The following is a 26,134-nucleotide window of genomic DNA, read 5'->3' on the forward strand; positions in this document are numbered from 1 at the left end:
CGTCTAGTGAAGACGCTCTGTGCCAACAGGAGAGAGCTCTCCCTCTAGCATAATAAAACCACCTCCGCAAATGGCAGAAGCTCTGTCAGCGGGAGAGCTTAGTTTGACTAATTCCACTCTGTTTATATTAGTAAAGTTCAATATCTACATCAGGTCTTTCGGTAAAGGCCCCTAGATGAGATCAAAGTCCTTTGCTTTCCTAGTGGCTGAGCATACAGCTCTTTTGTGAGGGAGAATTTTCACCATAGGATCCAGTCCTGAATAGCTGGGTGATATACTGACTTACAGTGATGAGCAATGCACGTTTTGGCTATCAGAAGAGAACTTTAATTTATATTCAGTATAAGGCCATTGAACAAAAGTAGAATAAAATAGTTTTGTATCATTGTGGTCAAAATTCAAATTATTGTGTCTTCTTCTGTCTTTTCCCAGAGGATATTTACGGGGGAAATTGCAAAGCATGTGTAATAATGGTGTTAATAAATTGATGCTTAAGCTGGCTATGTTTAGAAACAGTCTTATACCAGTCTTCAGTACATTTTAATCAAAGGGTGTGAAGTTAAAACCTGGCTTTGAAGATGTGATCACTACAACAGAATAATAGCATGGTGTTGCAGCAAGATGTTGTGATGCTCCCAGAAAATTTTTCCTATGCTAATGAAATGTTAACATATCCTGCAAGTTATTCTTGAGGGACTTAGGTGTAGATGCAGTGCGGTCAGGACTACACCATGAAGTATGGGAAAACTTTATTTAGGTGGGAAAGAAAAGAGCACATTTTTATGGAGGTGGTGAGATGCAATATTTAACCTTGTTTTCCTTTCGTTCTCCCTAGGATATTAATGTATGTATTCTTGAAAACTACCCTGAATGTTCCAATCCCAGGTTATTTTACATCATACCGTATTTCTGTGGACAGCATCCAAGATGCAGGTAAATGTATATCACACATACCTGATTCTGTACAGCAATAGACATTGAACACTTGCCAATAGTTACCACACAGAGTGGTATCAGAGACACAACAGTTGTTCCCTATTGTAAATATAAGGGAAAACATGGCTCATGTGTCAGTGTGTGGTAAAAGCATGTCTTTATTATGAAATAATATATATAAGGGTATTGTTCAGTGGAGGGTGTAAATTTTGCATTATTATTTTTGTTTGAGTACACACTCTCTATAATTACAGGTTTCAGAGTAACAGCCGTGTTAGTCTGTCTTCGCAAAAAGAAAAGGAGTACTTGTGGCACCTTAGAGACTATAATTATAGCTTTGTGTGCATATCAGAAATGTGAAATAACACAAAATAAAATGAAAAAGAACATAAACTACATAAAATGATGATTTAATCTTCAGTGGCAGCTCCTGCAGCTTCTGTCCAATGGGGATATGATGGAGGGGTGGCTGGCCCAAATCTAAGCGGTGCTATGACCCTATGTACCAGATTGCACTGCAGAGAGCTGGGCCCAGCCCTGCAGGACAGGAGCCTCCACTGTGGGGTGAGTGCAGGGTGATCAACCCCACCCAGGGCCTCCCACCTCCACCCCACAGGGTTAGAATGCAGTCCACCCACCCCAAGGCTTCCCTCAGAGCAAGGACCGGACCTTCAACCCCGCCTTTCTTTCATAAGGTCATATTCTGCAGCAGTGACCAACTTTTTCAGCCAGAGGGTCAAATATACTATTTCAAAATGATCTAAGGGCCACTATCAATAATTTGGGGCAGATTCTTTGTCCCATGCCACTCCCTTTGCACTGCTCAGTCCCCAGCAGACATACAGCCTCATAAGAAAAGCCTATGCCCCCACTTCTTGTAGCCCCTTGGACAGGGCATGTGTCAGATTGGGAAGGGGGAATGGTTCAAGTGGGCTACACTCCCACTGTCCCTTAGATAGCATATGGTCCCTATGGAATTGTTGCCAGCTTGTGTAAGTTAGAGCAGCTCCTGGGCTGATTTACCCTGCACCTGAGCTAGGATAGAAAAAGAAAGAGTCAGAACCAGTTGTTGGATCTCTTCTTATCTCCCTTTTCCCCTGCCCTGGAATGCCTTTCATAACTGAGAAGGTTGGACACCACTGCTGCAGAATATGTGCTTATGAAAGGAAGGAGCGCTCTGACTGCAGGAAATGCAAGTTAATGTTACAAAGAATTATGGGACATACCCTCAACTGATGTAAATCATTGGAGTCAATGGGCCTACATCCCTTTATACCAGCTAGTATGGACCTGTAGGTAAATCTGCAGGCCAACAGTAATATTGATCATTTCAGAAAGTGTAAGTGGTGGTGAAAACTTTCCACTCTGAAAGGAGCCAAAAAGTATTTTGGGTGGGCGCTATTAAAAGCATGATACTATCACGCTGTAGTCACTACAATACCACGACGTGCAGCTGATATTTTTAATAGCGCCCACTGTCTAGACCATGAGAAAAGTGTAGAAAAATATAAAAACATAGTCTTAACAATGAATGGAAAGAATAAAAATAGGCAAAGTCTCTGTAAAGAAAAGGAAGACCACATAAGCTACCTTTCTGTAGGAAGCAATAAGCTCTGCTTTACATTATCAAAATAACTTTTTTGTCACATGCTGTAAATTTTCTGAGCTGATACTGTTTTATGGGTGAGAGGTTTGGAACCTCTCTCAGTGAAAGCTGTGTAGAGAATTTAGTACTACTATACTGTATCTAACTTAATCATAAAATAGTCACATTTTTACAAGCTAACCTGCTTCTATATGATTCATAATGAGCTTTGGAAGCCACATAGACCTTTCCATCCGTCCATTTTCTTTCCAGATCTTTTTCCATCTGATCATAACTCCAATAAGCATGATATCACAAAGCCTGCTTGCAAATCTATGAAAAAACTTATACACCGGACCCGTGCTAGAACATGGGATCCATACGCGGTACCGTGTTATAACGGGGGCCACATTACCATGGATTCCAATTTAAATATTTAAATTTAGGATCCATTGCCGCTACCGCGCTATATGCGAATCCGCGCTATGGCGACACACGCTCTAGCAAGGGTCCACTGTATGAGCATATTTCAGTCAGGGAACCAAGATGCTTTCTTAACTTCATATAGGTTTCTCCATGGGGATCTGTGTGAGGTTTTCCCCGCTGCTCTTTCCACCATAATTTTTTTTCTAGCAATCGTGCTCATTTGAATTTCCAAAGCAAACACACCATTTGAAGACTTTTTTTTTTTTAATCCATAAAGGGAGCCTGGGGAATGGGCCCTCGAAAGAGCAAAACTGAACGTGAATGAAAATTTCCTGCTTGTGGGGATTCTGGAAGAGCTAGAGGATGTGCTGCTTTTACTGGAAAGATTCTTACCTCATTATTTCAAGGATGTGCTCAGCATCTACAAAAACCCAGGTAACTTTCCTGTTACAAGATCACTCCTTATAGAAACTGTTGCAAGATGCCCAGAGCTGTTCAAAGGTTAGGTGTTGTCTCCTAGCCTCTCAATAAAAAGAGGATTCCCCTTTTAGGGGAGAGGATTTGAATGGAAGGGGTGAGCCTTTATGCTTTTATCTCTTAGATGCAGAAGAATATGAAGTTGACAGTTTTGCTTATCCTCCACTAAATGTGGTCATAGTGAGGCAAAGCAAAAGCACGTCATTTAAATTAGCTGCTTGTAATAAGACAGATAATGCAGCTATTTAAAAAAATAGTGTAGTTGTTAATTTGCTGTCATATCCTATGCAGTCATGGAGCTATTCGTAATAATAATAAAAAAAAAAACAAGAAGGAAGAGAATTGTATGTTTGTGAGAGCAGCTCCTGTCTTTGGGCCAGATGCTCTTTCTGGTTTATGGAGAGTGAAAAGGAGTGGGGTAGGACAAGGGTGTTAGAGCAGCAGGAAAGGAGACAGGGAGCAAGATGCTTTCTTAACTCTGTGTACATTTCCCAGTGGGGATCTGTATGAGGTTTTCCCCACTGCTCCTTCCTCCTTAAATTTTCCCTTCTGTAGTTTTCCCCAGTCAAAGGGAGTAGTGTGTAGCATTGTTGAGATACAATGCCTTCTGAAGGAAGGGGGCGGGGAAAGCTGGCAAGCAACACAGAGGGTCTTGCTTTTCATAGTGATGCCACTGAGATCTACAGAGGTGATGTCAGATTCACCCAGATATCCTTGAGCTCCTTACCACCTCCCTTCTTTGTGTGGCAGCGACCCTCTGCCTCATGGGGGAACATGGTCCAGCTCTGAAGTTTCATATCTGGGGAGATCTTGGTACGTGGTTTCCTCTCCCGTGTCTTGCTATGTGAGAGCAGAATTTGCCCCTTTCTTTCCTGCACAGATACTGTAGGATAATGCCATTTACTACAGAAATCTCTGAGCATCCGTCTCTTTTGACAATGTTCTTCATGCTGAATTAAATTTCATTTCCTTTTTATTTTTTAACTATATGTGTTAACACTGAAGAATGAGTGAGCAGGAACCAGGACCAGCTCCAGGCACCAGCAAAGCAAGCACGTGCTTGGGGCGGCACAATTCCAGTGGGCGGAGTTCCAGCCACCCTTTTTTTTTGCTTGAGGAGGTGTTCTCTCAGAGCTTGGGGCGGCAAAAAACCTAGAGCTGGTCCTGGCAGGAACGTCCTTGTTAATACCCTGCTTCTCTTCTCTACTCCTTGCGCACACAGATGTTTTGTTTTCACTGTATTTATTTTTAAATTGTGAGTAAGTTTGATGCTCATGAATATAAGGGCTAATAGAACCAGACAGAGCTAAGAATAATGTAGGTAAATTCCATGTAAGAGTTCTTAGGCAGCTCTCCTCAGTGCACCTTAGTGCTGATTTAAAACACCCTTTGCTGTTCCATTCCTTAAGAGGCTTCATGAACAGCACTGATATTACTATCATGACAAATTACCTGGTTGTGAAAGCAACAGATGTCCAGAACTGCCTATGAAAGGACTACAAAATGATTTTCTATTTGTGACTTGAGCAAGGACTTAAAATTAGATCTTCACAGTTGATGGATTAGTGCACTAATCTGCTACGTCACCTAATGTTTTAAGGGGTTTTACCTTGGCTATCTTGCAGCTTTTTGAAGATAAAGGATGAATGGTGGGAAAATGTCATCAGCTGAATATACTGAGATAAGAACAACCAGTAATCACCTAGTCACGGAACTTTCTGTAACCATAAACTCCCAACTCACTGCATTTTGCAATTTGTGAGATTGGTTAGCTTGTGTTAAGTTCTGAAGCCAAGGATAGTCAAATGAAAGCAGTTTTTGTTAGTCACAGGTGAAGATAGATTAGGAAGTCAGTTAGGGAAATGTTAGTTTCACTTGATACAATGAATTAAGGGCATGGCGTTAAGTCATTTATTAACTTGATTTTATTCAAATTAGTATAAGCTCACATTCCATTCAAGTTAATATTCAGATTGGTGTACGGGGCAGGGACCCAAGCCAGGGGAGGCTGGGAAGTCACATAATTTGATGAAAAGACCACTGGGTAATTTTCAGCTCCAGGCTGAAACATTGCTGTGTAGATGTTCGGGCTTGAGCTGGAGCCCAAGCTCTGGGACCTTCCCACCTCACAGGGTCCCAGAGCTCAGACTTCAGGTTTTCAGACCAGAGCACAAGTCTGCTGACCTGGGCCAGTCACAGGGTTTTTTATCCCTTTATAGATGTACGCTAAGGGGCCAGAAGGAGCTAGTGAACAGGGGACAGCAAACAGGGAAGTTTGGGATAGAGCTCCTCTGGTGAAGGAGGAGCAAGTACTAATTCTTGGAGTGAACGTGCTTGCTTGTCTGTCTGTTTTTCCTTTTGGCTTGCTTGAAGTTTAGTGTGGTCTCTTTGGGGATTGTGTATCTGGGGACTGTGTGGGAATAGGGACCAGAGGCCTGCTAGCCAAGTGTGCACTTGCAAGGCTCTCCCCTCCTGTCCTTTGATCCTTGATCACCCTTCCCAGGTATGTTAAGGAGGGTCAGGACTGACCTAGAAGAGAAGGGCTTTAAAGCCAGATGCCAAGCAATCAACGGGAGCTAGCAAAGAGGGGAGTTTGTAGGAAGGAGAGAGAATAAAATCACCATGATTCAGAAAGGCAGCATAGCCAATGCCAACACTGCTGCTGGCTCCTCCACCTGTACCTGTGTCCGAGCAGAGAACCTTGACCATGGATCCCTCTACTCAGGTCCTGGTGTGGATTTGAACAGACTGTAGCCTGCGTTTCCCATCATAAAATCCAGGCTGGGTAAACCATCCCGTGTTAGAGTGCCTACTGGTAGAATCTCTCAGGAAGCAGGTGGGAGAGCTACAGGAGGAGGTGGCTAGGCTGAGGAGCACCTGTACACACAAGGAATTAATTGAAATATGCATATGGAGATGTCCAAGGTTGAGAAGAAATCCACCTGGCAAAGACTGCAGTAGCACCACCAGGGAGGAGGAAATGGCTGCTTCACAGGGAGGAAACTGGATGATGGCTATGTCTGGCAGCAGGCAGTGCTCCACATAGACTACCAACCCGTTGCCCATAGAGATTTAAAAAACAGGCTGCTGGCCTGGCAATGAGGGATGAGGAATCTCCCCAAAGGGGAGTAACATGGCTGCTCCTCCTCCACAAGGCTTGGAAGATCACGGCCACCACTCCCAAGAGGAAACGAAAGGTGATGGTGGTCAGCGACTTCCTTCTAAGGGAGACGGAAGCACCCATCTGCTGGCCTGACAGGTCATCCCGGGAGGTGTGCTGCTTGCTGGGGCCAATGTACGAGATATTACAGAAGGATTGCTGAGGATCATCCTGCTCTCTGCCCCATACTGTTCATCCATGTGGACACTAGTGCTACTACCAGATATGACCATGAGCAGATGAGAAGTGACTTCAGGGCTCTGGCAGGAGGGTGAAAGAGTGAGGGTGCAGGTGGTGTTCGCATCAGTCCTTTCAGTCAGGCAGAGACAGACATATCCTGAAAGTGAATGCATGCAGGAGGGCTACAGCTTCCTTGACCATGGGATGCTGTTCCAAGAGGGACTGCTGAGCAGAGATGGGGTCCACCTATTAAGAAAGGGGAAGAGCACCTTCAGATATGGATGGGCTGACCTAGTGAGGCAGGCATAAAACTGAGTTCAATGGGGGACAAAGGGGACAAAAGCCCACAGGTAAGTCTAAAACATGGACCTGGGTGAAGGGTCAGAATCTGGGGGAAACATGGGCAATCACAACAGGGGGCAAAAGAGAGATGAGGGAATATAGAGATGTCTGTATACTAATGCAAGTGTAGGGAACAACAGGTACAACTAGAAATACTAGTGAATAATCATAATTATGACATAATTGGCATACAGAGACACTGTATGATAATTTACATTACTGGAATATTGGTATAGATTGGAACAGCTTATCAGGAAGGACAGGCAGGGAAAAAAAGGGAGAAGGTGTTGCCTTGTATATCAAAGATGTTTATGCTTGCACTGAGGTTGAGATAGAAATGGAAGGCAGACCCGTGGGAAGTCTCTGGGTAAGGATAAAAGGGGTAAAAAACCAAAGGTGATGATTTGATAGGGGGTCTACTATAGACCACCTAACCAGGAAGAAAAGGTTGAGGGTTTTTTTTTTTTAAACTACGAAGAACAGGTTTGGTGGTGATGCAGAACTTCAACTACCTAGACATCTATTGGGAAAATAATACAGCAGACACAGATTATCCAACAAGTTCTCGGAATGCACTGGAGACAGTTTTTTATAACAGGAGTTGGACAGAGTGACTAGGGGAGAGGTTGTTCTAGATTTGATTCTGACAGATAAGCAGGAACTGGCTGAGAATGTGAAGGTGGAAGGCAACTTGGGTGAAAGTGATCATGAAATGGTAGGATTTTTGATTCTAAGGAGTGGTAGGAGGAAAAATGGCAGAATAAAGACAGTGCACTCAAGAAGGCAGATGTTAGCAAACTCAAAGAATTGTAGGCAAGATCCCATGGGGAGCAAGTCTAAGGGAAAAGAGAGTCCAGGAGAGCTGGCAGCTTTTTAAAGAGACATTATTAAGGGCACAAGAGCAAACTATCCCAACATGTACAAAAGTGTTGTAAGAGACCACTCTGGCTTAATCAAGAGATCTTCAATCACCTGAAACAAAAAAGAGTTATACAAAAAGTGGAAACTAGGTCAGATTACAAAAGATGAACATAAAAGAACACAAGCATGTAGAGATAAAATTAGAAAGGCCAAGGCATAATCAAGATTAAATTAGCTAGGGGCATAAAGGGTAACAAGAAACTATTTTACAAATACATTAGAAGCAAGAGGAAGACCAAGGACAGGGTAGGTCCGTTACTCAGTGAGAAGGGAAAGACAATAACAGAAAACGCAGCAACAGCCCAAATGTTAAATGCCTTCTTTGTTTCACCTTTCACCAAAAGGTTAGCAGTGATTGGATGACTAACATAGTGAACTTCAGTGTAAATGGGATAGGATCTGAGACTAAGGCCATGTCTCCACTACATGGTTGTCAACTTAAGTTATAAGAAAAGGAGTACTTGTGGCACCTTAGAGACTAACCAATTTATTTGAGCATGAGCTTTCGTGAGCTACAGCTCACTTCATCGGATGCATACCGTGGAAACTGCAGCAGACTTTATATACACACAGAGAATATGAAACAATACCTCCTCCCACCCCACTGTCCTGCTGGTAATAGCTTATCTAAAGTGATCATCAGGTTGGGCCATTTCCAGCACAAATCCAGGTTTTCTCACCCTCCACCCCCCCCACACAAATTCACTCTCCTGCTGGTGATAGCCCATCCAAAGTGACAACTCTTTACACAATGTGCATGATAATCAAGTTGGGCCATTTCCTGCACAAATCCAGGTTCTCTCACCCCCTCACCCCCCTCCCAAAAACCACACACACAAACTCACTATCCTGCTGGTAATAGCTCATCCAAAGTGACCACTCTCCCTACAATGTGCATGATAATCAAGGTAGGCCATTTCCAGCACAAATCCGGATGTGGCTGATCCAGCAGGACAGTGGGGTGGGAGGAGGTATTGTTTCATATTCTCTGTGTGTATATAAAGTCTGCTGCAGTTTCCACGGTATGCATCCGATGAAGTGAGCTGTAGCTCACGAAAGCTCATGCTCAAATAAATTGGTTAGTCTCTAAGGTGCCACAAGTACTCCTTTTCTTTTTGCGAATACAGACTAACACGGCTGTTACTCTGAAACTTAAGTTATATTGACAACCATAAACCGCTGTATTTGCATCACTTGTGCATGTTCACACAACGTTACCCCAGAATTTGACATTCCTACATGTACCCTAGAATTTGACAGTACTGCAGTCAGCAATTTTGAATTTTCAGCCACTGCCAGCTGAAAACTAAAGATCACACAGCTAGGAAAATCTTAGGCCCTGAGAGGCACATTTGCACTTTGCTATCAAAATGGGAGAATGGGATAAGAAGTGAATTTATTGTGAGAATAGAAGGAATGTTTGGGCAGCCGACCTTGGTCGTATGAGCCCTGACACCTTTGACATGTAAGTTTTATTATTATGACTAGAAATGTTTTGATTATAAGAGATTATGAGTAGTTTTGCTGAAAGTAGGAGAATTGGTGACCCATTAAGAGTCACCATGGTGACCCACTAGGAGTCACAATAGGTTATGTGCTTTGTTTGAAATTAGCTATAAAAGATTAGGCGAAAGAATTTGCTTTGGAGCAGTCCGAGGAAGCTTTCTTTGGGCAAGGATATGATATCCCAGTGGCTAGACCAAAGGTGGGGCGCCCCTGAAGCCTGTGTGCTGATCCCTCAGAACCGTTTCAGACTTTCTGGGTAACAATAAATGTTTTGAAATGCTTTAACCCTACTGTGACAGCGTGTGTGTGTGTGTGTTCTTGAGATCTAATAAAAAAAACCAGTTTTAGATGAAAGCACTCCTGCTTGTGCCAATTATTTGTCAGACGGATGAGCTGTGCCCCCATTAATTTATTCCTGAGACCACCTGGAGAGAACAGTAAAGTTAACACTGCTTTGGGTCCTGAAAACCCTGGGTAACAAACGCTCCTTGTGTTGGCAGAGTGCATCCACAGCTGATGCTCTAGCACCGACAGAGAGAGCAGTGCACTATGGGTAGGGGTAGCTATCCCACTGCGCAAATTGCCTCCTTCTGCTGCTAGGAGTTCTGGGAATGGATCACAATGCATCATGGGGTGGGCTCACCATCCCATGATACAGTTTTCTCTGTCCCATCATTCCATGAGCTTCTGTCCATATTTTGTGCTATTGTTCAACTTCTTCTGCAAACTGTGCGCCCGCCATCTCTGCCTGAAAGCATGGATCCTGTACTGCTCACCAGTCTTGTAATGAGCATTTTGAACACCATGTGGCTGATCCTGCAGTATTTCATGAACTGCGAATCTGAAAATGAATCTGTGGTGCCCACCCTGCTGTGTGCCATGGAAAGAAACAATTCAAGATTGATGTTGGAATTCACGGTGCAGCCGCACAAAGTGGATTTTCACTATTGGGTTCAGGAAACAAGCACTGAGTGGAGGGATTGGAATGTGATGCAGGTGTGGGATAACAGGCAGTGGCTGCAGAATTTTCGGATGCGCTAAGCCACCTTCCTGGAGCTGCGTGCAGAGCTCTGCCCTTCCCTCCAGAACAAGGACACCAAAATGAGAGCTTCCCTCACGATGGAAAAGCAAGTGGTGATCGTTGTGTGGAAGCTGGCAACTCCAGGATGCTACCGGTCAGTCATGAATCAGTTTGGAGTTCAGACGTCCACCACAGGGGTTGGGGTTATGCAAATGTGCAGGGCCATTAATTGCCTCCTGCTGTGAAGGATTGTGACTCTGGGTAATGTGTGGGAAATAGTGGCTGGCTTTGCAGCAATGGGATTCCCTAACTGTGGTGGGAAGATAGATGGCACGCATATCCCCATTTTGGCCCGAGGCCATCTTGTGACAAAGTTCAGTATATCAACAGAAAGGGGTACCTCTCTATGGTATTGCATGTGATGGTGGAGCACCAGGGTAGTTTCCCTGACATCAACATGAAGCGGTCGTGGAAGGTGCATGGTGCATGCATCTTCAGGAACACTAGCCTGTACAGAAAGCTGCAAGCAGGGACTTTCTTTCCAGACCAGAAGATTCCAATGGGGGATGTTGAAATGCACCTGGTGATCCTGGGAGACCCTGTGTATCCCTTACTCGCATGGCTCATGAAGCCTTACACCGGAAACCTTGACAGCAGCAAGGAGTGCTTCAACAATAGGCTGAGCAGGTGCAAAATGATCATTGAATGTGCTTTTGGCAGATTAAAGGGTCAATGGAAGCCTTTATGGAAGGTTAGACCTCAATGAGGAAAATATTCCCACAGTCATAGCAGCCTGCTGTGCTCTGCATAACATTGGTGAAGCCAAGGGGGAAAAGTTTCCCCAGGAGTGAAGCACTGAGGTAGATTGCCTGGTGGCTGATTTTGAGCAGCCAGATACCAGGGCTATTAGAGGGGCTCAGTGGGGGGCTATTTGAACCAGGAAGGCTTTGAAGCAGCATTTTGACAATGAGCCCTAGTAATGTGTCTTTCTGTAATGCATTCAGCCAGATATTGTTTACTTGCCCCTTTGAATGACCCTTGTAATGGTTGCTACATGAGAGTTAACTGTAGTACGCAAATGTGCCGATTGCCACTGTGTATGAATTTCTGCAGCAACCACCATGTGTAGGACACAAAGATTTGTCGTAGTTCTAAGACTAATTTTTTATTAATCAGCAATACCCAGATTTCCATATATTACAAGGGACATGACACTGAGGAGCACTCTCTCAAATGAGGCTCTCACAGCTTTGTGCAAGTCCAGCTGTCATTATGGAACGTGTCACTAGGAGTGGAGTGCAGGGGTACTGCAACGGGCCAGGAACATGCTCGTAGGTATGAAAAAGTTTCATAGGTTGGATCAGAGCTGCGACTGCACGGCCTTCTCTCCCCACAGACCCAACAACTCCTATGTACGCCAGGCAGAAGCACGTTTGGAAAGCCAACCTGGTCAGCTAGGAAGATGCTATGTGAACTCTCCATGCCAAGCAAACAAGAAGAGGAATTTCAAAAATTCTTAGGGCTTTAAATGGGGAAGGATGCATGCCTGTGTACCTGGCTGAAGTTGATGGGGGGGGGGGTTCCAGCAGTCCTGAGAGAGAGAGCATCACTGCCCGACACTGAGAGTCCAGGCTGTGGGCTCCCTGCTCCACGTGGAGCTCTCAGCTCCCCACTCCACAGGGAGCTCCCTCCCATGGGGAGTGGGGAGCTTAGAGGAATGGCTCCAGGTTGGAGCTCTGCAGGGAGCTGAGAACCTGGGCAGTAGCTAAGCTCGCATGTGGGAGCTCGGTGCCGAGCTGAGAGCCCGGTTTCTGAGTCCCCTACCCTGCCCCTCTTAAATCGGTGCAAGCCCTCCTGCTGAGGACATGTACCACTAACAGAAGGAGGGTAATGTGGACATGAAAAACCACAGTAATTACTGTGGTGGCTGTAAGTCAACCTAACATAGGTTGATTTAATTGTGTAGTGTAGACATGGACTTAGTCCTGCCTCAGTGCAGAGGACTGGACTAGACCTATTGAGGCCCCTTTCAGTCCTACATTTCTATGATTCTATGAATCAATGCATTTTCTGGGAGCCTTTACCAAGTGTTTTCCCTGTCCAGAACTGCCAACTTTTGGGACTACACTGGCTAGCTCCTGATCTCCAGGCAGAGTGGAGGTTACAAGTGCCTTATAGTACTGCATCCCCCCATCCAGGTGAACTTCCTGCCATCAAGACGATGCTTATGGGAACCTGGAGTGAATTGAGTCCTATACGTTTTTCTTTCCTATTTATTCTTCTATCTGGACTATGCAAATTTTAATCAACTTCTCCCTTCTGCCTTTCCCAATAGTATAACCTATTTCCTGATATAACATTTGCAATCATTAAATTTACTCAAGTTGATCAAACTGTTACTTTGTTTTTTATTGTGTAAGCAATGTCAAGATGAGCTCCACCCTGACATCTGGTGGTGAGGTGTGGCAAGTTGTGGAAAAGAACTTCAGGGGCCGATCTCATTTGCATAGGCACACCCACCCCGCCTAGAATGAGGCCATAGCTGCCCAAATGGTCACTTTGGCTGCTGTGGGATCCCCAGTGTCTCTGTTATTGGGGCAGGAAGAATAAATTGTTATTACCCTGATTATGGGAACTGTGCTTGGAACTGTACTTGGCCTTTTGTTATGATGGAGGGACTCACCATCAACGAAGTAGCACTCGCTAGGCAAGGGTCATGGGTTTTAAAAATTAAACTCTGTGAATTGAGAGAGGCTGGGGACAAGTATTAATACTTGGTGGTATGGGCCCCTTGGTGAGGGCCTTACATGCTAATTGCACTTCCTCCTCTCTCCACTGTGGAATATCAGAGCTGATTTTTATTCCATTAGGAGTCTAGTTACAGGCTGCTGAGCTCACTTTGGGCTAATGGTGCACCAGCACTGAGGCTCCCCTACTACAAGCTGAATTCACCAAAGAGCTGAACTGACTAAGAGCTGAAATCACGGAGCATTGTGTTAAGTAGTGGGGGAGCCTGAAGATATATCGTGGAGCAGTTTGCGGGATGGCTGGAGTGCCTTGTGGACAGGCTAGTGGAGCAGTTCGTAGGACGGTGGGAGCTGCTGGTGGGACGCGGAGCAGTTTGTGTACTGGCTGGTGGAGCAGTTCATGGGATGGTGGCAGCTGCTTGTGGGCCGCGGAGTGGAGCTGAGCGAAGGAGTTTGTGGGGCAGCTGGCGGAGCGGAGCGGACACAAAGCGAAGGCCTATGGAGCTGTGGGGCGGTCAGCTTCAGATCATGTAAGGTGCCTCTTATCCCCATCCCATCTCCACCCAGGTTGGGAGGTAAAGCTCCGCAGATAAACTTTCGAACTCTGGGGCTGCCCTGACCAGGGACAGAGACTTTTGGGTCATTGGACTTTTGGGACTTTGGGTGATTTGGGGTTGCTGGACTCAAGAACCAAAGGGAAAGGGGCATGCCCCAATTTGCTTGGGGTGGGTTTTTTTGCTCATGGGTTGTGTTATGAATCCTGTTGGTGGTGTTTCCCCAACATAATGCCACATTGTTTCTCTCTGTTATTAAAAGGCTTTTTGCTACACTGACTATGTGCTTGCGAGAGGGGAAGTATTGCCTCTTGGAGGCGCCCAGCGGGGGTGGTATATATTTGTCCCAGGTCACTGGGTGGGGGCTCAAGCCGGTTTGCATTGTGTTATTGGAATGGAACCCCTAGATATTGAACCCGGCCCTTGTTGCTGCCAACTCTGACGGGCAGAAGGGTTACAATTGGTTGTAGTTGTTCTGACTAAACACCAAAGACCAAACACCTTGCCTTCAGAAATCATCCAGTACATGTGTTAAAATAGCAAAATATAATGGCTAGAGCACTATCATGCTAAGTTTCTACACCCATTCTCTAATTTGCCGTGATAGAAGAGTTCCATTATTCATCCATGTATAATGACAGAGGTGCCAACTTAATGGGATATGATTGTGGGTATTTTTCTCAGTAACACTAGTGATATTTTCTTTTGAAATTAATTTATGTAAGCTGGGAGGAGGGTAATGCAAAGATTTTTTTTAGAACAAAACATTATTAAACTCTTCAATCACTGTTATTCACAAACTATGCAGTGTTTGAGATTTTAAATTCAATTAGCTTGGTTTACTAGCTACTGTGCATATAGTCTATGTAGACTTCTTTTTTTTAACTGCATTAAACTCGCAGTTCTGAAATGCATGCCAGCATATTTTTCAAATTTTTGGGGTCTAAAAACAATAATAAATCTGCACCACAGAAAATGTTAGCAGTAGAGAACATCAGGAAAATTAGTTTTCTACCATGTGAATAAACATGTCAATCTTTGTTAATCCATATGCCTAATATTTTAAGCATTATACATCTTTATAATACTGTACAATGAAATGCTAGTGTTTTATATCGTGGTTAAGTTTCATTAGTAACATTGTTTTCATTCTCCAGAATGCTTTAAAGCTGTATGTTTGCTTTCTGGGTTTTTTCAATTCTTTCTTTTGGTTTAATTTTTTTCTTATTGGTAGCATCAGATAAAATGCAGTAGAATGGCAATTTTTTGCCCAACTTGCCCAAAAGTGTCCTTGCCCCAAATTAATAAGGTGTCTCTTGCCAGCTGGAGGACAGTGAAAGGCTATGAGGCTGACTGCTGGAAGAAATAACTCTTTCTCCTGATTTCAGACTTCCACTTTTTATCCCTGAAATGACTCCTGAACCTGGGTCTCTTAGATTTGTTGCTTTATCTGAGAAAAGTGCGGCTCAGGATCTCTGGTGTTCTCTCTGTGAATACTTGAAATGAGAATCACTTGACACAGCTGTAAACATTATACCGGCCCTGGATACCTAACATTTTTGTTAAAATGTTCATGGCATTGGTGAAGTCACACACAGCTTTGTCCCCTGCTAACAACACCTGTTCTCCACACACAAGCTCCAACCCTTAAACACCTACCTGGTCATTTGTAAGGAACTGAATCCTCCTTAGTGCTCGCAAATATGTCAGTGTTTCCTTCCTGAACCAGATAGATATTTTGAAGCAGGGAAGAGGATCCTACTCTCCCTGCTGTTTACACTTATTTCATCTTCACCTGCACAAGGATGTACTGGGTTGACTGAGTCTTCCAGTTGAGCAGCATTGGATGTGGCCTCTCTGGAGTCTGTCATTGCAACTCTTGGTTTGATAGGAGGGGTTTACTAAAAAGACAAGTGTGTAGTTCATCCTTCCTTTAGGCACCAGATATCACAGCCTTTCCAAGGTTGGAGGAGCTAGGGAGTGAATTGGAACACAAATTGATAGAACATGGGGTCAACCATTGGCATAATATTTTCCAGATATCTGCTTTGTGATAAGGGTCCATACCTATTTGAGGGGTGCAATACACAGAGAGAATACAGGGGGATTCACATAGCAGATTTTTCATGAGTGAATAAAAAAGCTCGTGTGCAAACGCAGCGTGTCTCATAAGTGAGCTATTACATCGCTCTTCTTGGCTAACTGCGATCATGTAACAAACATATTCTGTCTTCCCCCACCCCACCTCCTGTTCCTTAGGATGTGGAGTGGGGGGAGATGCAATATGGAAGTGCTTTGAACGTGTGGGAAACAAGTGATAATGTCAGTTTACTAAACTCTAATTCTATAGCACTAGAATTTTCTACTCCTTTGCCTTTTTTCCCCCCCATCTTTTAAGCGGAGATATGCTCAATCCCAAAGCCTTGGATTGGAACACTTCAGAATTTTGGGAAAATGTGACTTTGTATCCATACTTCCCAGCTGGTCCCTTCCTATCTAGTGAGTTTAAACCAAACCCCTTCGTGAAAGTTCTGATCTAAACCTAGACCCGGATTGAGAATCATTGTACATTGTACATGAGCAGCCTTCTTGCTGCTCATTGTACATGAGCAGCCTTCTTGCTGCTCCTTATTTTCTCACAGTTTTAGGAGCCCAACTGAAGGAGAACAGTGGCCAGAGTTACACTAGCTCTGCTGGTTATGGAAATGGCTTGTGACCCTTACATCCGTTACTTTGACTAATTGCCCGCTGCCTTTGAAAGGAGGTGGTGATTGCAGGTTCTTTTTACACATACAGTCTTGGGTTTAAAAAGCAAATGAAAAACAGGGAAGATATTCACAAAGCAGAGAAAAGCACAGGGTTTTACTCTGCCTTTTTATTGCATGCAGTATGCCAGAAAAGGTGAAAATTAATAACATCTAATGTAAAAGAATAGGCAATAAAAACCGCTGTTATCACCTCAGAAACAACACTAATCCCTTCACCTTTCTATAGAAGCTCATAAATGTTGTCAGCTTTAGCATCAAAAGCCATAAAAAAAATTTTCCTCAGTACTAGAAATTTATTTTTCTGTCCATTGAAAGTTAGTTATAGCTGTAGGAATGCAGAAATTTTAATATGGAGCAAGAAAATGTTATTAGGTTTTTTAAACAGTTATTTTTATTGCATGTAGTGAAATGACTCATGCTGTCAAGTGGAGCAAAATTTACTATCAGAGGAAAGTGTAAGAAGTCTGTGTATTCTTGGAAATTACAGTGCAAGATACATGCAAATGAGATCACACTTCCTAAAAGTTCTTACAGGTACACTATCAATGTATAAAAGTCACATTCAAGAAGAATATGTTTTTATCTAGTTTACTAATAACCATTCAAGTAACAAAAACATTTTAGTATCAGAGGGGTAGCCGTGTTAGTCTGGATCTGTAAAAGCAGCAAAGAGTCCTGTGGCACCTTATAGACTAACAGATGTATTGGAGCATAAGCTTTTGTGGGTGCATCTGAAGAAGTGGATATTCACCCACGAAAGCTTATGCTCCAATGCATCTGTTAGTCTATAAAAAAAACATTTTAAAGATCATTTTAATCAATTATGCTCATGTTCCTTAGCTTTTTGCACTTCAGACATCTTGGATTCTAACTTTTTCCAGGACTTACCTTTTTTTCTTCTACCCAGTAGGAAATGTGAAAGAGGGAGATGCTGCCATCTCTCTTTACTATAGGGCTACGGATGAGTGATGAAGGTGCTAATGCTTCTTTCTGCAGCTACCTGCATCTGCCCAAGTGCTATACTGCAGGTTGTGTTGCCCACCTCCCCAGAGTGGGGCAGTTGGAAGGGTGATGTGCATAGTGATGATTCTACCAGTGGAAGAAGAGCTCCTCATTGCCTCTGAGGTGACCAGGTCAAAACAAATTTCCTAATGTATGGAGGATGCTCAGACATTTGTTTTCATGTACCTAGGGAATGGAGTGGGGAGAGATCCATTTCCCTTTCTTGCTCCTTTCCTTGGTAATACAGGAGATGTGTATTTCCCTAGAGCCCTTTTGATGTCCTCAGCCTTAAATACTTACATGAATCGTTCCCCTGCCTTGTTCATGAGGGACACCACTGTTCCGGGCAGTAATGGAGTGAACTTCCAGTGACTTGGTGGCAGTACTGCCAGTTTCTTTTGGGGGAGTTGATGAAGCCAAGAGTGAAATCCAAAGAGAGCAAAGTGGTGTGGGGGGAGAGTCCACCTTGGCTTCTTTCCTCCCTCAAAGAGGATGGAGTGGATGTGTGTGCAGATAATGCTGCCAAGAGCAAGAAGAAGAAGTTGGAAAAGAGGCATTGTTTTTTGTTTAAAGTTATCCTTTTTTCTTTTCTCAAATAGTTTGCCCAATGATCAGTTTACGTTTTAAAATCTATCTTTGACAAAAAAGAAAACTGCAAATGTAGGTTAGATGTGCAGCTTATAACATTCACCAGGCTTTTCATGGAAATTATATATGCATTGAAATGACCTGTTATAATTAAATGTATTTGCATTCTAGCTTGGAGAAAACACCTTCATGCACTATTTCTCACCAGGGATTAGTACATAAGATAAATGTGCAGGTATTTTTTACATCAAGTTGATTTTAAGTAATACACAGACAAACAAAAAGTTGGAAAAGTTTTCAAAATGTGCTCCCCTCCATATGCTTTTTTACAGTCTCTTGTCCCAAAACCAGCTAATTCAATTAACTTCAACCTTTCCCTAAATAAACAAACTTCTCAAAAGGCAAGAATGACACATCACAAATTCTCTATGGAAAGAACATTTTCCCAAATTTTGGGAGGAGTTGCCCAAAGTTGTGTTTATTATGGGAACGTTTTAACTAGGGCAACTTAACTATAGAAACACTGCTATAATGAGTCCATAGTGTGTTTTCCATCTGGCAAGTGGAACTGAGTAATTGTGTTCAAGAACTAATATGATTTGTCCAGAAGGTGGTGTAATCTCCCTACTTTTCCAGTGTTTTTAGGGAAGTTAAGCACTCTACCAACTTGCAATAGTGAATGTAGATTTGTATGTATATGCTGTTCAGTGACGAGAAAAGGAGAATATGAAAGCTGAAGGAATTCCCCTTTTCCTCCCTCTCTTGAATCTGTGAGCTTTCAAAATTACCTAGAAGAATGCTAATAGCCACACTAGCTAGAGCAGCTGGCTCATTTTATAAGTCATTGCTTAAATAATGGTGCCTTCTAAAACAAACAGTTTTTAAGCTCTGCGTATAGTGTTCAATCTTTTACCCTAAACCAAATTCACATCTGTGTGTGTGAGAGAGAGAGAGAGAGAGAGATTGGGAAAGCAGGATGCCCAGGCACATCCCCATTCATGCAGTGACATCAATGGGGTTCCGCAATCCACCCACCAAAAAGGTTTTACCTCTAATTTGCTAAATACTAGCAAACACAACATCGAAAACTGCTCGATTATTATTTTAGGTCCTTAGTTTTGGACATGAGATTCTGAGAGTTGAGTCTGAATTGGAACATTGGATCTGAAACCCCCCAAGCTTTGCGGGAAGTTCAGATCCCAGCTCTGGCATCATGGACAGATCTGTAATTTAAAATCTACATTGACTGCATCTGTCAAATTCTCTAGAAGGGAGGGAGCTCTGGTTTTTGTCTTTAGGAAATCTGAATCCCATTGTGGTAAAACTGGGAAGATCTTAAACATGATCTTTAGGGAAGATTTTAACAAACAAACACGTAAGGACCTTGGTCTTGAATCTCTGTTTTGCAATATGGACTCAAAAGATCCTCCAGTCTGGGTTAGATTCATGCTTCTTCACAAACAAACCTGCGTCAACATGTTCTCTAGTGGATGAAGATTAGGGCAGCTCAAAACAGCTGTAATCTTTCTTCAGCTGGGGTGGCTGGAATCAGCTTAGTTCAAAAAGTGGGTGCTGCTCGAAGAGGGAAGATAAAAACTTTGAGGGTGGCAGTGGTGGGAAAACCATCTGCCTTTCCATGGGTGAAGGGATCTCAAGAGATCATCTAGTCCAGCCCCCTGCGTTGAGACATGGCCTAGTAAACCTAGACCATCCCTGACAGGTGTTTGTCCAACTGTTCTTAAAAACCTGCAGCGATTCCCCAACCTCCCTTTGAAGCCTATCTAACTTAAATCTCTCTTGCTACAGATTAAGCCCACTACTTTTCCTACCTTCAGTGGACATGAAGAACAGTTGATTGCAGTCCTCTCTATTATAGCCCATAACATACTTGAAGACTGTTATCAGGTCTCCCTTCGGTCTTTTTTTACAAAGACTAGCCATAGTTAGTTTTTTTAACCTTTCATCATAGGCCAGGTTTTCCACACATTTTATCATTTTTGTTGCTCTCCTCTAGGCCCTCTCTAGTTTGTCCCTTTCTCCTAAAGTGTGGCACGCAGAATTGTACACAATACTCTGGCTGAGGCCTTCCCAGTGCTGAGTAGGGCAGGACAGTTGTCTCCTGTTTCTTATACAACACTCCTGTACATACACTGAAGAATATTAGCCTTTTTTTGCATCTGCATCATATTGTTGACTCATATTCAATTTGTGATTCACTATAACTCCCACATCCTTTTCAGCAGTATTGCCACCTAACCAGTTAACTCGCATTTTGTAGTTGTCCATTTGATTTCTTCTTCCTAAGTGTACTAGTTTGCACTTGTCTCTGTTGAATTTCATCTTGTCTTCCAAAGTGCTTGCCACCCCTTTCTGCTTGGTGACCTCAGATTTTATGAGCATACCGTCCACTCCATTATCTAAGTCATCAACAAAAATATTCAATAGTACCAGACCCAGGAGAGATCCCTGCAGGACCCTACTAGATTTGCCCACCTAGTTTACCAGTGAATCATTAATAACTATTCTTTGAGTATGCTTAGAGACTAACCAATTTATTTGAGCATGAGCTTTCGTGAGCCACAGCTCACTTCATCAGATGCTCACGAAAGCTCATGCTCAAATAAATTGGTTAGTCTCTAAGGTGCCACAAGTACTCCTTTTCTTTTTGCGAATACAGACTAACACGGCTGTTCCTCTGAAACCTATTCTTTGAGTATGGTCTTTCAACCATCTGTGTACCAATCTAGTAGTAATTTCATTTTGACCACATTTCCCTAGTTTGCTTTTGAGAACGTCATGTGGGACTTTGTCAAAAGCCTTACTAAAATCAAGATATATCACATACAGCTTCTCTCATTGACTAGGCAGTAACCCTGTCAAAGAAGAAAATTAGGTTGGTTTGGCATGATTTGTTCTTGACAAAGCCGTGGTGGCTATTCCTTAAAACCCCATTATCCTCCAGATGCTTACAAATTGATTGCTTAATAATTGCTTCCAGTAACTTTCCAGGTATCATAGTTAGGATGATTGGTCTATAATTCCCCTGGTCCCCTTTTTTACCCTTTTAGACGATAAATACCATGTTTGCCATTCTCCAGTCCTTTGGGACTTCTCCCTTCCTCCATGAGTTCTCGAAGATAATTGCTTACAGTTCTGAGGTAGCTTCAGCTAGTGCCTTAAGTACCCTTGGGTGGATTTCATCAGGACCTGCCAACTTAACTTACCTACATATTCTTTAACCTTTTCTTTTCCTATTTTGACTTGTGTTCCTTTCCCCTTGTGAATATTAACAAGGGGAATGAACGAGTAAAGTTCCCTAAAAACTTACTGCTGCATGTACTTGAACCATGTTGCATCATGAAAATTAAGCCAACATACAGCATCTCCTCCATATTTTAACTCTGTTGTGAAATACTACAGGTTCCAGAGCTTATGTTTCATTCCACATGTTCATGCTCCTTGCATTATTTTCAATTTTCTTTTATCAGAACTATTGATAGGCTTTCTGGTTTTAGACTAAACCCACATGGATGTAATTTCATGCTTCGGTCTATTGAAGATCAAATATTTTTGTGGCCCGATGTAGGCTGCATGTCAGTCAAGAATTCATGCATATTCTTTGCCAGGAGTTAATTTCAGGAGTTCAGTGTTGGTATCTTTCAGGCAACTATATATTTATGTAATGAGCAAAACATCCTTTTAAGATATCAGAGCCTCATAACATTAGTGCTGCTTTTAATCTGAGAATACTCCAAGGTTCCTTGACACACGTCTTGAACATTTTTTGTCTGCACTCTCGCAACTTAGAAAGTTCATAAGCAAGAAGTGAAGCAAAAGCTCTCCAGATGCAGGGAAAGCTGCATTCAGATCCAGAGCAATATTAGCTAGTTGAATATGTCCCTTACATAATCTCAGGCTAGTGATGGCAAAAACCCCACAACCTTTCTTATGCTGGGTAATTAAAGTTTGAGATGACAGTTCATTCCTTCTTTGATAACAGACCACGATTGCAATGTTATATTAATTAATAACATGACCGTCAGATCAAACCTTGCTACTGTGTATGATCTGTCACAAAATGTATTATTTTTTAAAAAAAGATCATTTGAATAGGAATTACGTCAGCATAACTTCTTATGATAATTGACTTCCATTCGGGCAAGATAATATATAAGGGGAGCTGGATTCTGTTAACTAAGTTCCAATGTGTAGGGCCAAATCCTGCCCTCAGCTATACATAAATAATCTGACTGTCTCCAGGAGAACTGAACAGGTGTCACTTTCACCTGTGTAAAAACAACAACCTTGAACAGATGTACCTGAGGGCAGAGTTTGGCCTGCAGAATCTTTATTACTAGGGGTGATCCCCAAGTCATTAAGCACTAAGCTTGATCCTAGGATGAGTTTGCAGAGCAGACAGTTGGGAAAATCATCATTTACATCAGGGATGGGCAAACTATGGCCCACGGACTGCATATGGCCCACCAGCGGTTTTAATCTGGCCCTTGAGCTCCTGCTGGGAAGTGGGGTCTGGGGCTTGCCCCACTCTGGCACCATCCCCACAGTTCCTATTGGCCGGGAGCCACGGCCAATGGGAGCTGCAGGGGTGGCGCCTGCGGACAGGGCAGTGTGCAGCAGAGCTGCCTGGCCACGCCTCCATGTAGGAGCCAAAGGGGAAACATGCTGCCACTTCCGGGAGCAGCTGGAGGTAAGCGCTGCCCGGAGCTTGCACCCCTGAGCTACCCCCCTGTGCCCCAGCCCTGATCCCCCTCCTGCCCTCCGAATCCCTCAGTCCCAGCCCAGAGCACCTTCCTTCACCACAAACTCCTCATTCCCAGCCAGAGCCCTCACCCCCGGACCCCATCTGCCCCAGCTCGGAGCCCCCTCCCACAGCCTGAACTCCTCATGTCTGGCCCCACCCTGGAACCTGCACCCCCAGCCGGAGCCCACACCCCCTCCCGCACCCCAACCCCAATTTTGTGAGCATTCATGGCCCACTATACAATTTCTATAAAGTTTGCCCACCCCTGATTTACATCAGATGAATTCATTTAATGTGAAAGACACAATATACATGGGACCTCACAATGCCATATTTACAGTCATTTTCAGAGCAGAATAAGGCTTGAGCTTTCTCACTTTTCCCTAAAGACTGCAACATATTTATTTTTGTACATAGATCCTAGCTCCTCACCCACAAAGATAGCAGTGTAGGCCGACTACATGTTTGTCTGATTGTTCTGATTTCTGAGACTCCTTGGAAAAGCCCCAGGAGTTGCTTGGGACTGAGGATATCTCTGATGCTTTGAAATGGTTTCTCCAAGTGCGTCTTTAGATAACCAGGAAGTCCTGAAGGTATTAATTACTAAAGGTAACTTGACATTTAATTTCTGAACAGTATGTCTTTTCAGCCTTATTAGGCGGCTTGATTCAGTTTTCAGGTTAGCATTGCAGTTCATCTTCCTTCTTGTTTAACAGGGACTTTGGAGTAACGTAAATATATGAATTATGATAATATGGAGTTGTCATAAATATAAAGGGAAGGGTAAACCCCTTTAAAATCCCTCCTGGCCAGAGGAAAAACCCTCTCACCTGTAAAGGGTTAAGAAGCTAAAGGTAACCTCGCTGGCACCTAACCAAAATGACCAGTGAGGAGACAAGATACTTTGAAAAGCTGGGAGGAGGGAGAGAAACAAAGGGTCTGTGTCTGTCGGTATGCTGCTTTTGCCGGGGATAGACCAGGAATGGAGTCTTAGAACTTTAGTAAGTAATCTAGCTAGGTATGTGTTAGATTATGATTTCTTTAAATGGCTGAGAAAAGAATTGTGCTGAATAGAATTACTATTTCTGTCTGTGTGTCTTTTTTGTAACTTACGGTTTTGCCTAGAGGGATTCTCTATGTTTTGAATCTAATTACCCTGTAAGGTATCTACCGTCCTGATTTTACAGAGGTGATTCCTTTACTTCTATTTACTTCTATTTCTATTAAAAGTCTTCTTGTAAGAAAACTGAATGCTTTTTCTTTGTTCTCAGATCCAAGGGTTTGGGTCTGTGGTCACCTATGCAAATTGGTGAGGATTTTTACCAAACCTTTCCCAGGAAGTGGGGTGCAAGGGTTGGGAGGATTTTTGGGGGAAAGACGTGTCCAAACTACGTTTCCCAGTAAACCCAGTTAGAGTTTGGTGGTGGCAGTGGTTATTCCAAGGACAAAGGATAAAATTAATTTGTACCTTGGGGAAGTTTTAACCTAAGCTGGTAAAAGTAAGCTTAGGAGGTTTTCATGCAGGTCCCCACATCTGTACCCTAGAGTTCAGCGTGGGGGAGGAACCTTGATATATATGAATTATTAAAATATATTGTCTTCACCTTGTATTTCTGTAGCTCATTTTTCCTTTAACTGGCAGATCCCATGGGATAATTAGACCAAATTATCTGTAAAAGGACAGGGTTTTACCGTGCACCCTAGTGTTTGAGGGAAATACTGTACTTTTCAGGATGGATATTTGAGTGAAGTTTAAATGAGGTTTAACATAGTGTGACAGGGTCAGGCCAGATAGCTGTAGGAGAATAATAGAAGGCAGATATATTAGCCCCAGGCTAAGTAGGTCCCTTTTCCTGGGTAAGGTAACGGGGAAGGTTCCAGAACAATCAGGACAATTAGAACACCTGCAGCCAATCAAGAAGCTGCTAGAATCAATTAAGGCAGGCTAATCAGGGCACCTGGGTTTTTAAAAGGAGCTCACTTCAGTTTGTGATGTGCATGTGAGGAGCTGGGAGCAAGAGGCACTAGGAGCTGAGAGTGAGAACGCAGACTGTTGGAGGACTGAGGTGTACAAGCATTTTCAGACACGAGGAGGAACGTCCTATGGTGAGGATCAAGAAGGTGTTGGGAGGAGGCCATGGGGAAGTAGCCCAGGGAGTTGTAGCTGTCACACAACTGTTCCAGGAGGCACTCTAGACAGCTGCATTCCACAGGGCCCTGGGCTGGAACCCGGAGTAGAGGGCAGGCCCGGGTTCCCCCCAGATCCTCCCAACTCCTGGTCAGACACAGGAGGAGTCGACCTGGACTGTGGGTTCAGAAAAACGGCCAAGCTGAGGGCTGCCGTGAAGCTCCAAGGTGAGCAAATCCGCCAATAAGCGCAAGACCCACCAAGGTAGAGCAGGAACTTTGTCACAATAGTTTATAGTTTTCTTTACCCATGTAGATATAACTTGATCTATCTGTCCTTTGAACACTTTAGGGTATAATTTCATTTCAGTGAATGGAGAAATTGGTGTGCAATTCCCATTTAAAAATAGATGTGGGTGAGACTTGGGCTGCTAAGAGCCTGAGTCACTTTTGAAACTGGAACTTAGGCTCCTAAATTACTTAGGTGCTTTTGAGCATGTTACCCATTGTGTGTAACAAATGAAGCACTGCACTAAAAGTGCGGTTCTTGTTTTCCCCCCAGATTCACCTCACGGGCTACATGCAGCCCAGGAGGATCCATCCTCAACACAAAGGAGTATGCTAGGAGATACAATCCGCTAGCGCGCCTGAGTACTACCAACTCTTCAAGCTAGTAGGTACATATGTAAGTTAGCAGGTGTTTTAAATTGCTTCTACGTAGAGAAGTAGCTTCCAACCACGTTGAACCAGCCCACCCTGGGTGTTCTTGCCCTGTGCCATTAGTGTTTCATAGATTCACAAATTCCAAGGCCAAATGGGACCATTGGGATAATCTAGTCTGACTTCCTGTATAATACAGACCACAGAACTTCCCCAAAATAATTCCTAACGCATATCTTTTAGAAAAAAACATCAAATTATGATTTCATAATTGTCAGGGATGGAAAATGTACTATGATCCTTGGTAAATTGTTCAGTGGTTAAGTACCCTCTCTGTTAAAATTTTATGCCTTATTTCCAGTCTGAATTTGT

The 26,134-nt window shown here is 43.3% G+C and overlaps 1 protein-coding gene across 3 annotated transcripts in view; it reads left to right on the forward strand.

Moving 5' to 3' along the window:
* Positions 1 to 26,134, forward strand: part of UST (uronyl 2-sulfotransferase) — a 300,004-nt gene that overhangs the window by 234,639 nt on the left and 39,231 nt on the right. The window contains exons 6-8 of one of the 3 annotated variants that reach the window (XM_075126796.1): positions 836 to 933; positions 3,225 to 3,382; positions 25,665 to 25,787. In XM_075126796.1, coding sequence (XP_074982897.1) covers positions 836 to 933; positions 3,225 to 3,382; positions 25,665 to 25,744 — 336 coding nt within the window. In that variant the 3' untranslated portion in view covers positions 25,745 to 25,787. The remainder of the gene's footprint in view (positions 1 to 835; positions 934 to 3,224; positions 3,383 to 25,664; positions 25,788 to 26,134) is intronic. The other 2 variants (XM_048844295.2, XM_048844294.2) reach the window with 2 other exon arrangements.

Source organism: Caretta caretta, chromosome 3 (genome assembly GCF_965140235.1).
Source record: "Caretta caretta isolate rCarCar2 chromosome 3, rCarCar1.hap1, whole genome shotgun sequence".
In the NCBI taxonomy this organism is placed as follows: domain Eukaryota; kingdom Metazoa; phylum Chordata; order Testudines; family Cheloniidae; genus Caretta; species Caretta caretta.